Source organism: Astatotilapia calliptera, chromosome 22 (genome assembly GCF_900246225.1).
Source record: "Astatotilapia calliptera chromosome 22, fAstCal1.2, whole genome shotgun sequence".
Lineage (NCBI taxonomy): Eukaryota > Metazoa > Chordata > Actinopteri > Cichliformes > Cichlidae > Astatotilapia > Astatotilapia calliptera.
The window spans coordinates 18,699,027-18,712,383 of NC_039322.1; the positions used below are offsets into that span (position 1 = coordinate 18,699,027).

At 43.3% G+C, this 13,357-nt stretch overlaps 2 protein-coding genes across 4 annotated transcripts in view; both read left to right on the forward strand.

Moving 5' to 3' along the window:
• The first annotated feature begins 40 nt into the window (after positions 1 to 40).
• Positions 41 to 4,295, forward strand: LOC113014168 (lactose-binding lectin l-2-like). 2 transcript variants are annotated; one of them, XM_026155526.1, is made up of 2 exons: positions 41 to 215; positions 3,607 to 4,295. In XM_026155526.1, exons 1-2 carry the CDS (start codon positions 128 to 130, stop codon positions 4,038 to 4,040), a joined length of 522 nt encoding a protein of 173 aa, XP_026011311.1. In that variant the 5' UTR covers positions 41 to 127; the 3' UTR covers positions 4,041 to 4,295. The 2 variants fall into 2 exon arrangements, with proteins under 2 accessions (XP_026011311.1, XP_026011310.1); XM_026155525.1 differs by lacking the exon at positions 41 to 215 and adding an exon at positions 3,027 to 3,191 and having other exon boundaries at positions 3,592 to 4,295.
• Positions 4,296 to 5,165: 870 nt separating this feature from the next.
• Positions 5,166 to 13,357, forward strand: part of LOC113014169 (lactose-binding lectin l-2-like) — a 32,720-nt gene continuing 24,528 nt past the window's right edge. The window contains exons 1-3 of one of the 2 annotated variants that reach the window (XM_026155527.1): positions 5,166 to 5,285; positions 11,301 to 11,449; positions 12,338 to 13,138. In XM_026155527.1, coding sequence (XP_026011312.1) covers positions 11,362 to 11,449; positions 12,338 to 12,774 — 525 coding nt within the window. In that variant the 5' untranslated portion in view covers positions 5,166 to 5,285; positions 11,301 to 11,361 and the 3' untranslated portion in view covers positions 12,775 to 13,138. Of the gene's footprint in view, positions 5,286 to 11,300; positions 11,450 to 12,337; positions 13,139 to 13,357 lie in introns of those variants that run through there. The other variant, XM_026155528.1, reaches the window with a different exon arrangement.

The window sequence follows — 13,357 nt, forward strand, 5'->3', positions numbered from 1 at the left end:
TTTGTGTTTAGTTTGAAAACACCCTCTCAGACAGCAATAGAAGAAAGCAGCTCCAACTCTGTGCAGGAATCCCGTACAAAGAAGCTTCAGCAGCTCTTCATCAAAGGTTGAGACTTAAAGCTCCAACATGATCTTGCTCCTCTTCTTGTTCAGTCTGGCTCTGGGTGCTCCTTCTGAGACTCCTTCTGATGGAAGTGAAGTGAAGCTAAAACTTGGTAACCATCCCATACCCCTGGCAGCTCTCACAGCTTCTGTCTCTCTCCCACATCTCCCGGTTGTGGCGTGTCAGGGGCCCAGTGGGCTGTTCTTCTTCAGCTTTGCCTTATGTCTTTCACTCTTTTCAGTCTCTTCCTTTGCCATTTCAACTCCCAGTATGGCAAATATGAAACTCAGACAGTCTTCTCAAGTCCATTCATACACTGTGATGCCGCTGGTGAACCTCTCAGCTTGTGATTGGGAGCACATGCTTCCATCGACGATTGCATTTGTACATGCTGCTGAACCCTTCAAGGTTTAAGGTTTAGGGCAGTGGTGCTGTCTGTTCACCTTGTTGACTCTTGAAGTCGACGCCGTTGCTCTCGAACTGCAATTTGTCTTTAGGGAGAGATTGTTCGTCCTCGAAGCTTGTTCTTCAGGCTAAAATGTACAAATCAAAACAGCTCACTGTTGCAGATCCTTTGCAGTGCCTCTCTTGGTTCTTTTAAAAATTCCTGCATGTGTGAGTCGCTGAAGCACACCCCGCAGTTCCCCCTTTTTGAAAACAACGGTGGGACTGAGGCAATTTTACCTCAGGATGGCCAGTCACAGCGTGCTCATGATTCAGCGAAACTCACCTGAGGAACCCAGCCTGACAACGCCAAATTGTTGAGGAAAATTTAACAATAACCTGCAACAGACCCAGTGAGCTTGATTTGAAGCGGGTTTAATAAACACATTGCAATGTGGAAAGAGCATCCCAGTGAAACACTAGGACCATCTCTGAATTGTGGCCACCGCCCCTACATCTTATATACAGACACACAGACAAAGATCATTCCACAAACTCTTACATGTTGGCCCCTCTCACGGGGGGCTATACCTACCACAGAGAGAATTATGACCTTGTTTTCTGCTTGGCCGTCACCTAAGGATTTACATCCCTGATAAGCAGAAGGAGCCTCACTATCTGTTTAACGTCTCCCATTACAATGGCCTCACTGTGTTAACATTCCACATGCATGTAAACTAGTGACAGGAGTGTTCTTACTATAGTAAAGTGAGAAAGTGATACTACTATAACTAATGTGATATGATTAAATATGTGATTAATACATGAGAAAAGAAATCTGCCACCACAGTGCCCACTCCGGACGAGTTCCTGCCCCAAGTGGAAGAGTTTTAGTATCTCAGCTTCTTGTTCACGAGTGATGGGAGCAGGGAGTGCGAGATCGACAGGCGGATTGGTGCTGAGGCTGCAGTGATGTGAATGCTATACCGGTTCCTCGTGGTAAAGAGAGAGCTGAGTGTAAAACCGAAGCTTTCAATTTACCGGTCGATCAATGTCCCTCCCCTCACCTATGTTCACGAGCTGTGAGTAGTGACCGAAAGAACAAGATTGTGGAAACAAGTGGTGGAAAAAAGCTTTGTCTGAAGGGTGGCTGGCCTCTCCCTTAGAGATAGAGTGAGAAGTTAAGCCATCCGAGAGGGGCTCAGAGTAGAGCCGCCAGTTGAGGTGGTTTGGGCATCTGACAAGGATGCCTCCTGGGTGAGGTGTTCCAGGCATGCGCAACCAGGAGGAAGCTCCGGGCAGACCCAGGACACGCAGGAGAGATTATATCTCTTGGCTGGCCTGGGAACGCCATGCTGTTCCCCCGGATAAGCTGGAGGTGGCTGGGGAGAGGGAGGTCTGGGGTTCTCTTCTTAGGCTTCCCCATGCCTGGCCCCACATAAGAGGAAAAAGATGGATGGATAGTAAAAAAAAAATGTAATTCTCTATTAACGCCAGTGACTGTGGTGTTTGTAAAAGCATGTTTGTTTTTTTGTTTTTAAATCTAAAAACTTCATGAACTCGTTAAAATGGAATTAAAAGATCCTTTAACACTTGAATCTACTGTAGGTCATGCTCTCCTTCTGCACTCCCGAGCTGCCAGCCTCTCTCACCTTTTCTCTTTGTTCATGTTTGATTGTAGGAATGGAGTCCGCTGTGCAGGTCACCAAATACTGACACAAGTACCTGCACTTTGCTGTACTGTAATTTATTGTATCATAAAAGTCCTTCTTGGCAAAATGAAACATTTAGATTAGATGTTAAAACGTGAGCTCTCCACTCTCTTTTTTCATAACAGGAAACCTGCATAAAATTGGATCAATTATGGAAGGCCTACTTAGAGTAACTAAATAACTCTCTATACAGTAGTTTCTACAAACCACTTGAAGGCTGTAAAAAGATAGATGTGCACTTACAGTTGTCAGTTTCCAATGTTAGAAATGTTATCAGGAAACTTCAGTAAAGAGATATGGTGGAAGCTCAGATGAACAAAGCTTTAAGACGATCACACAAACCTCTCACACGAGTGCCAAATATCTGCAGGACAGTGTAGCTGACACAGCAGTGGTAATGATCTGCTTTTAGATTAGTCTGGTTACTGCAGGGGTTTTATTTTGGATGCTTTACAACTGTAATAGACACAAGGGTGAAGTGAAGTAAATCTACTAAACCAAAGGTGCTAATAGTTGATCTATTTTGTCATTTACTCCAATCAGACCTGCCACAGCAGTCACATAGCTCAAGAGAGGATCCTCTTGATTGTGTGGAGTTCATTCTGTCTTTGTGTAATGGAGCAACTCAGGAGTTTTTACCTGTTAGAGCACTGACCTGTCCTGTTTGATTAGTCATTCTGCTGATAACGCCTTTATGGTGCAATACATACAAATCACACAGCAAAAAAACAAACAACATTTGTTCCTGTTTTTGGAATTTGATCTTTTTTTTTCTGGTTTGTGTTTAGTTTGAAAACACCCTCTCAGACAGCAATAAAAGAAAGCAGCTCCCACTCTGTGCAGGAATCCCGTACAAAGAAGCTTCAGCAGCTCTTCATCAAAGGTTGAGACTTAAAGCTCCAACATGATCTTGCTCCTCTTCTTGTTCAGTCTGGCTCTGGGTGCTCCTTCTGAGACTCATTCTGATGGAAGTGAATTGGAGCTACAATTTGGTAACCGTCCCATATTCTGACTCTTCCCTCCCCTCCTTTATTTCAGCTTTGTGTGTGTGTGTGTGTGTGTGTGTGTGTGTGTGTGTGTGTGTGTGTGTGTGTGTGTGTGTGTGTGTGTGTGTGTGTGTGTTTTTATTATCTTAATTACATTTTAGTCAAACACATAGATTTTTTTCTGCATGTCAGCTGGGTTCTACTATACTGTATAATTATGATAAAGTCCTGCCTGTAAACATAATAAGAGCAGCTTACTTCACTGCATGTTTTAACTTTCACCATGTCAGCTGTGCAGACATGCTTTTCTGATATTCTTCAGAGGTTAGATCAAAGAAAAATGTCAGTCACACTGACAAAAACAGTTATTGTTTGTTTTTCATTTCATTTATTGTTGTTCTGACAGCTGTGTCTTCTTCAGATGACCACAGAGTTCAACTAGTGCAAGGAAGCTGTCCCCTGTTCTGGTACAGTTTCAATGGCCGCTGCTACAAATATGTGGCCACACAGATGAGCTGGGCTGATGCAGAGCTCTACTGTGTGTCACAGCGAGCCAACCTGGTGTCTATCCACAACCAGGAGGAAGAGGAGTTTGTTAAATCATTAATTAAGAACTTTGACCATGCTGAGGGATTGACCTGGATTGGACTCAGTGACATCCATAAAGAAGGCAGATGGATGTGGTCTGATGGTTGCGCTGTGAGTTTCACCTACTGGGATGCAAGACAACCAGACAACGCAGATACACATGAACACTGTGGTCACACTAACTATTCAAACTTAAAGAAGTGGAATGATAACACATGTTCTGTCAATTTAGCTTCTGTTTGTGCAACGCAGATAACCTGCCCTTAGAAACTCTGGGGTTACAGGGCCCATGAAAAAACATTCAAGCACATATCTGGTGTCACAGACATGCGCTTGCATGTTTCATCAGCACACATTTAATACTTTAGAGATGGGATGAATGCAGAAAATACACCTCCTCACTGATCTTCCCAGAATTGATTTTAACAATAGATTTTCCATATTTGTAGAAACATGACAAATGTTTTGTTAGCTGTAGCTCAGGTCACCTACTAACTGGAAGGTTGGTGGTTCAATCCTAGTCTGCTCCAGTCTACATGTCAAATATTCTTGGGCAAGATACTAACCCCATGTTGCTCTCTGATGTATCCATCAGACTGTGAATGCGGTGTGAATGTTAGTTAGTAACAACTTAGGAAAAAGTGCTTGTGTGATTGGGTGAATAAACAAGTTGTGTAAAGTGTTCTGTAAGAACCAGTCCATTTACATGAACAGTCAATCACTTCAACTCCGAGATGAATAAATAAAATCTTTTAAACACCCTTTAAAGATTGTGTTATAAAAAAAAAGTTTTTTTCCTCAAAACCTTACTGACCTACATAAAGAAGGCAGCTGGATGTGGTCTGATGGTTGTGCAGTAGATTTTGTCTACTGGGATGCAGGACAACCAAATAACTGATGCAAAGAAGTGGAATGACTGCCCATGTTCTGTCATTTTACCTTCTGTTTGTGCAGTATGGATAAACTGCACTCAGAAACTACAATTTACATTTTCCCTGCACTGTTGATGCTGTCTGTCTTTAGTGTGTTTTTGCAAAAGTCACAAAATTCCACGGACGTCGATTTTCATAAATGTGGAAACAACCACTGGCAGCTGCACTCAAAGGGAATATTTACTCATCGTTTCAATGTCCAAATTTACGAAAGCAAAGACGAAAGCAAAGATAAATGGTTAAAAACTGCTCTAAAGTAAAAAGGAATGAAAAGCTATAAATGAAAATTCATGATCAGTGCCTCCATTGTGTATCTCTGGGGTTACGAGACATCAGTTACCACATTTCATCTGTAGTAGTTGACAAACACTAAGTATTACAAAAGGAAACAAATGGAAAAATCTAGTTAGGATCTGTTGTTTGGCTTTATCCCAAAACACACACAGAGAAGTATATCACTGAGGAGGTGAGGAGAGAGGTACAGCAGTGAGTGTCTACAGCCACAGCCTGTAAAGCTAACATCCAAAGAAGAGGTTTGACTGTTCTTCAGGAAACATACAAAGAGGACCACTTACCTACGGTATGCAAACTTATGGTATGTGTACAGCAACTGGTCTACTTTTGCAACCTAAATGGGCTTTTAGCCACTGTTAGCCACTGTAGCTGCCAATAGTGATAAAGACTCCAAAATTAAAAGCAAAACTAGAGAAAATCAGTAAGATAAGATAAGATAAGATAAGATAAGATAAGATAAGATAAGATAAGATAAGATAAGATAAGATAAGATAACCTTTATTAGTCCCACACGTGGGAAATTTGTTTTGTCACAGCAGGAAGTGGACAGTGCAAAAGCCATGACGCAAAAACCAGAACACAACAAGAACAAATACAGTACACAGCTGTACAGAAAAGAATAAAATAATATACTATATACAGTAGAATAAAACAGAACAAAAATATACAATAAGACAAAAATAGAACACGAATGCTATATACAACTGAGTAAAAATACAACGATGCCAGAAAGGATTATTGCACTTAGTGTTATTGCACATGTGTGGATGTGTGTGTTTGTTCAGTTAAAGTCTTTGTTGTGGAGTCTGACAGCAGTGGGGAGGAAAGACCTGCGAAATCTCTCCGTCCCACACCGTGGGTGCCGCAGTCTCCCACTGAAGGAGCTGCTCAGTGCTGTCACAGTCTGCTGCATGGGGTGGGAGACGTTGTCCAACAGGGATGACAGCTTAGCCGCCATTCTCCTGTCACTCACCACCTCCACTGGGTCCAGAGGGCATCCTAGAACAGAGCTGGCCCTTCGGATCACCCTGTTCAGTCTCTTCCTGTCCCCAGCAGAGACAGGGTGATCCGAAGGGCCAGCTCTGTTCTAGGATGCCCTCTGGGACAAGGGAAGGGACAAGAAGAGAGCAACAGTTTGTAAAATCACTCCTCGATGATCTTTTTCCAGTTGTCAATTTCATTTGCGCCAAAGTCATGTGAAATGGATTCACAAGATTCATGCTTCCTAAATTGACAGATTAGCAGATAATCTTTAGGAACTGATGTTTGTGACATTGAAATTACTTATACATGTGATTCTTCACTGCTAGCATAAATTTTATTTTGTTTAATTTGTTTATTTTGAGAAGTGTAGAAGTGGGTTCTCTGAAAGGAAGGAAGGAATCTTCTTGCATGGAGAGGAGGAGGGGGGTTTATTCAGTCTTTGTTTACTGGAGCAGCTCAGCAGTTTCTCCTTTTCTCTTCCCACATAGCAAGCAGGTATGGCCCGGATCTGGTATCAAGCCGGCACTGCTGACTGACTTCTGGCATGACAAGACATATGTCATCCAGATATGGGCCAGGCCTGGCATAGATGGCACCGTCTATGTCATGGTATGCCACATCTGGCTCAATTGTGGTTTAGTTTATGTGGCCCAGGGTCATAGAAAACAGGTCTGGCCCAGATCTGGCATCAAGCTGGCACTTCTGACTGACTGGTGTCATGGCAGGGTGTATGTCAACCAGATATGGGCCAGGTCTGGCAATGATGCACTATTTATGTTCCTATTTTTCTATTTTAGTTAGAAGATCCAAATGCCATGTTGCAATACTATACTTCTATGGTAGCCAATGTTTCAAATTCAGGTTTGACAGGTTTGTGAGTTTACACTTTATCCCAAAATCTAGTGAGGGTTTACTTACCTTTGCCAGAATCAGAATCAGAATCAGAATGGGTTTATTGCCAGATGTTGAGGTTTACAACATTAGGAATTTGCTGCGGTGCTTCAGTGCAAACAATAAGAATTAAAGTGCTATGTAGAAAGAAAGATATGTGCATGAGATATACATGAGATATATACATGAGAATAAGAATTAAGAGTGCTACGTAGAAGGATATATACATGAGTGCAGGTGGTGATCAGTGCCAGACATGAAATGATGCAGTGACACAGCGTAGGGTCATGTGTGAGTGGCGGGGACAGTCATGTGGTTATTGTTCATGTGTCCAACAGCAGAGGGGAAGAAACTGTTCTTGTGGCGAGAGGTTCTGGTGCGAATGGACCGGAGCCTCCTGCCTGAGGGGAGCAGGTCAAACAGACTGTGTCCAGGGTGAGAAGGGTCAGCTGAGATCCGGGCTGCACGCCGCAGTGTCCTGGAGGTGTACAGGTCCTGCAGAGATGGGAGTCTGCAGCCAATCACCTTCTCAGCAGAGCGCACAACACGCTGCAGTCTCTGTTTGTCCCTGATAGTGGCTCCAGCGTACCACACGGTGATGGAGGAGGTGAGGATGGACTCGATGATTGCGGTGTAGAATTGCATCATCGTCCGTGTTGGCAGGTTGAATTTCTTCAGCTGCCTCAGGAAGTACATCCTCTGCTGGGCTTTCTTGATGACGGAGGTGATGGTGGGCTCCCACTTCAGGTCCTGGGTGATGGTGGTACCCAGGAAGCGGAATGAGTCCACAGAGGTGATGGGGGTGTCAGTCAGGATGATGGGGGGGAGTGGGGCTGTGTGCTTCCTGAAGTCCACAATAATCTCCACTGTCTTCTGGGCATTCAGCACCAGGTTGTTGTGGCTGCACCAAGACACCAGACGTTCAACCTCCCTCCTGTAGGCAAACTCATCCCCGTCAGAGATGAGCCCAATGACGGTGGTGTCATCTGCAAACTTGATTAGCTTGACAGACTGGTGGGTGGAGGTGCAGCAGTTGGTGTACAGGGAGAAGAGCAGAGGAGAAAGAACACAGCCCTGAGGGGAGCCGGTGCTGATGGTCCGGGAGTCCGAGACATTCTTCCCCAGCCTCACGTGCTGCTTCCTGTCCGTCAGGAAGTCAGTGATCCACCGGCAGATGGGATCAGGCACATTCATCTGGGAAAGCTTGCCTCGGAGATGGTCTGGAAGGATGGTGTTGAAGGCAGAGCTGAAGTCCACAAACAGGATCCTGGCGTAGGTTCCTGGGGAGTCCAGATGCTGCAGGATGAAGTGTAGGGCCATGTTGATGGCGTCATCTACAGACCTGTTGGCTCTGTATGCAAACTGCAGGGGGTCCAGGAGGGGGGCCGTGAGGGTCTTGAGATGGGAAAGAACTAGGCGCTCAAATGACTTCATGACCACAGATGTCAGAGCCACGGGTCTGTAGTCATTTAGTCCTGTGATCCTAGGTTTCTTGGGGACAGGGATTATGGTAGAGGACTTGAAGCAGGCAGGCACATGACATGCCTGCAGTGAGGAGTTGAAGATGCCAGAAAACACTGGGGCCAGCTCGTTTGCACAGTGTCTGAGGGTGGCAGGAGACACACCGTCTGGGCCGGGAGCTTTCCGAGCATTCACTCTTAAACTGCTTCCTCACATCTGCTTCATGAATATGAAGAGTTGTGGTCGGAGGAGGTGGTGGGTGTGAAATCCTCTTTTGTGTGGGGTGAGGAGGGGGGTGTTGTAGGTGAACAGTTTGAAGGTGGTGATGGCTCTATGGAGGGGGGAGAGGTGGGGGAATGAGTGTCCAAAGTGCCTCTATTGTTGGGGCCGTTGGAGGTGTGAAGGCTGCCTGATGGCTCGTCAAAACGGCAGTAAAAGTCGTTAAGGGTGTTGGCTAAGAGCAAGTCGTCAGTGGAGTGGGGGGTTTTAGGCTTGTAGTTTGTGATATTCCTAAAACCTTTCCACACAGAGGCCGAGTCATTCTCTGAGATCTGCTGCTGCATCTTCTCAGAGTGCTGATGTTTGGCAATGTCCACTTCTTTAGTGAACCTGTACTTGGCCTCTCTGTAGCAGTCCCTGTCTCCGCTTCTGAACGCCTTACTCTTTTCCAGCCACAGCTTTTTGAGTTTAGGGGTAAACCAGGGTTTGTCATTGTTATAACTCACCCTGGTGCGTGATGGCACAATGCTGTCCTCACAGAAGTGGATATAGGAGGTGACAGTGTCCGTAAACTCGTCCAAGCTGTTAGAAGCCAAACACGTGCGAAGCTCCTCCACAGCCTCGTTGTGGCCAGTGGGTGGCTGTAGCTCAGGTGGTGGAGCAGCTCACCTATTGATCGGAAGGTTAATGATTCGATCCCTGGCTTCTCCAGTCTGCATGTCGAGAGTGTGAGTGTTAATGTGTATGTAGTTAGGAAGCACTCAGTTAAGAGAAAGTGTCTGATTGGGTGAATGCGGCCTGGTCCAAACCAGGTTTGCCATTGGTAAGCCACACATGGGCCAGCAAAGTACCACCAGTGTGTCTGCAACTGGCCCATGTGTGGGCCACCAAAGGGCCATCATTCTTTGCGGTATGTGGGCCATGTGTAAGCACATTGTGTGGGCCAGATCTGGGCCATACCAATTTTGCTATGTAGGTTATTGTTCTACCTCTGACCTGTAAGTGTGATTAATCATTATGCTGATAATGCCTTTTATAATACAACAGATGTCCAACTATGGCCTTTTCAAGGTTATGTTAAATATTCCCAGTGACTTTCTCTCATTTAACTAATTAACTTCTGTAGTTATAATTATTATTATTTTATATACGTGCATCTATGGATTCTTTCTTATCTTTTCTTTTTTTTTTCTTAAGAGCATTAGAGCAATAGATTTACACCCAATATCGGAGACTCTGGAGGTGGAAAGAGAGTCTTTAACCATAACCAGGAGTTAAAGTGGGCTGGAAGGATCCTGAACTGTATTCTGGTTCCTTCGATTAATGAGCAGTTAAATCTGATAGGCAGATGAATGTGTGTTACTGGGAATCAGTTAAATTATCATGTACTGCAGTCTGGTGTTGAGTTCACTAATAGAGCAACAAGAAAATAAAGACATCTGACGGCTCGCTTATCTGTGCTGCTGAACTATGTTCTTCTGAAATGCCTTGAAAAACAAACTGAAGAAACAAATGAAATTTTTTGTTATTCAGAGGTTGCATGAAAATACTACAACAGGCAGTTTTGTTCAGGCTAAACTAGTTTATACTAATGAACTGTGCTGGGCTGACCTGTCCTGTTTGATCAACCCGTTCTCACTCCCAAAGCGTAACATTTTACACTAGGCAACAAATCGTCACCATATTACGTTTTCGCCTACCCACCACGTTCCTAAATGACGACCTCGGAAAAAACAGGAAATATGAGAACCGTCTGGACTGAATCTACACATGTTTTTTCTTCAAATCGCTTAGAAACACGCTATTTAACATCATTAAAGTCCTGGTTAAGGTCAGGAATAAGGTTATGGTCAGGGCTAGGGATAAGGTTAGGTTTAGGGCTGGAATACAGGGCTGGAACGTCTACTACCGCGGGAGCGTCATTGCACTGGATTCCAGCCATAACCCGCCGTGTACCATAAGAACGCCGAAGGTCTCCTTTCGCGTTCCTCAGGACGCGAAAGGAGATGTGACAAAACGCGGGACGTGACAAAACGTCGACATGTTACGCCTCGGGAGTGAGAACGCTCTGGTTTGATTAGTCATTGTGCTGATAACACCTTTATGGTACAATAAATATAAATTATACATCAAAAAACAAACAATATTTCTTCATGTCTTTGGAATTTGATTTTTTTTCTGGCTTATGTTTAGTTTTGTGTACAGTTGAGCGTTTTGGTCAATCTGGCCAGTGATGTCACACCAGCAGTGAAAACACCCTCTCAGGCAGCTATAAAAGAAAGCAGCTCCAACTCTCTGCAGGAATCTGAACATCCTGTAGGAAGAAGCTTCAGCAGCTCCTCATCATCTTTGAGACTTAAAGCTCCAACATGATCTTGCTCCTCTTCTTGTTTGGGCGACTCTGGGTGCTGAGTCCTCTTTAATGTTGAGAATTTGTTCTGTCTTTGTTTATTATCATTCTGTTACTACAAGCTTTCCTGTTTGTTTAATCATTATGCTGAAAAGGCCTTTGATCACATCATAAATGCAGAATTACAGCAAAAACAGTCACATTCCTCTGAGTCTGCCAGGAGGACGTGGCTGTTTAGCAATTATTAATTTTCTTAGAATCTGATGGTCTTTACTGCCCGGTGTTAGTGATGTTTACAGTGGAAAGTTTTGTTCCATTTGGCCAATGATATCACATTGATCAGTGAAAACACCCTCTCAGGCAGCTATAAAAGAAAGCAGCTTTAACTCTCTGCAGGAATCCTGTACAAAGAAGCTTCAGCAGCTCCTCATCACACTTTGAGACTTAAAGCTCCAACATGATCTTGCTCCTCTTCTTGTTCAGTCTGGCTCTGGGTGCTCCTTCTGAGTCTCCTTCTGATGGCAATGAAGTGACGCTACAATGTGGTAACTGTCCTGTACTCTGGCTAATCTTTTCTTTATTTACTTTGACCTTTATTTATGTTTTTTTTGTAATTTTAGCACCTTTTAGTTAAACACTCCAAGAATATGTTTTTTTATGTTTCTGATGTTTTTTGTTTCAGCAGATACTGTGATACAAAAATGATTATTGCAGGATTATAATATGGATTTTTTTTCTTCCCATACCAGATGGTTTCTCCTAAATCATAGAGTTATGATAAAGACCTGCTAATAAACACAAGAGCCACTTTGCTCTCTGTGTATTTCAACTTTCATCTTTGACTTTGTCACTATAAATAATCTCCATCTGTCAACACTTCAGGTTAAGTGGATGGAAATCATATTTTCCTTTTGATGCTTAACTGTGTTAGCTTCTACCTTTCAGGAGTTCAGGAGTTTTTACCTGTTAGAGCTCTGACCTGTCCTGTTTGATTAGTCATTGTGCTGACGACGCCTTTATGATACAATAAATATAAATTATACATCAAAAAACAAACAACATTTCTTCAAGTGTTTGGAATTTGATTTTTTATTTCTGGCTTTAGTTTGATTTTAGTCAAACACTAAAATTTTCATCTGTGTCTGTTTCAGCAGTCAGCAATTCAAAATTCTTGGTGTTTCATTGTAACATATATTTTTTCTCCATGTCAGATGGGTCCTACTATACTGTAGAGTTATGATAAAGACCTGCTTGTAAACATAAAAAAGCAACTTACTTATCTCCACGTTTTAACTTTCACTGTCAACTATGCAGATGTGCTTTTCTCATATTCTTTAGTGGGTACATCAAAAAAAAAAAAAAAATTCAGCTATACTGACAAAAACAGTTATTGATTGTTTTTCATTAAGTTCTGACTGCTGTGTCTTCTTCAGATGACCACAGAGTTAAACTACTGCGTGGAAGCTGTCCCCCGTTCTGGTACAGTTTCAATGGCCGCTGCTACAAATATGTGGCCACACACATGAGCTGGGCTGATGCAGAGCTCTACTGTGTGTCACAGCGAGCCAACCTGGTGTCTATCCACAGCAGGGAGGAAGAGGAGTTTGTTAAATCATTAATTAAGAACTTTGACCATGCTCAGCGATACACCTGGATTGGACTGAGTGACCTCCATAAAGAAGGCAGATGGATGTGGTCTGATGGTTGTGCAGTGAGTTTCACCCACTGGAATGCTGGTGAGCCAAACAACGGACTTGGAGGAAAAACTGAACACTGTGTTCACAGTATCGGTGACTTAAATAAGTGGAATGATCAGCAGTGTTCTCTCAATTTACCTTCTGTTTGTGCAACACGGATAAACTGCCCTTAGAAACTGAACTGTACATGTAAACCTTCACTGTTTATGCTGTCTGTCTTTATGCGTTTTTGCAAAAGTCACAAAATTTCTAGAAACTTGATTTTCATGAATCTGGAATCAACAATTGGCATCTGGCAAGGGGATATTTACTCATCGCAAAGACTTTTGTTGGTACATAAGTTATTAACACTGCTCTAAATTAAAAGGAATGAAAAGTTATAATGAAAATTCATAATCAGTAAATCCACTGTGTGTCTCTGGGGTTGCGAGGCATGTGACAAAACATGTAAGCACATGCCCTGCGACAGCAGTTACCAGGGCTGGACTGCACAAAAAATCGGCCCAGGCATTTTGACTAGAGACCGGCCCACCAGGTATTATAGGAAAAACCATAAATCCTTTGAATGAAAACAAACGCTGTTGTCACAGTGATGTACACTGTCTTGTTGGTATATATGTATCTTAAACTTAAACCTACACCATCCTCCTATTGTGGTATTCTAAACAGTACCCGAAAGTAGACTGCTTGGTCGAGTTAACCTCCTGAACTATCTACACATGGTGAAAACCTGAAATTAAGACAGAGAAGACTAGA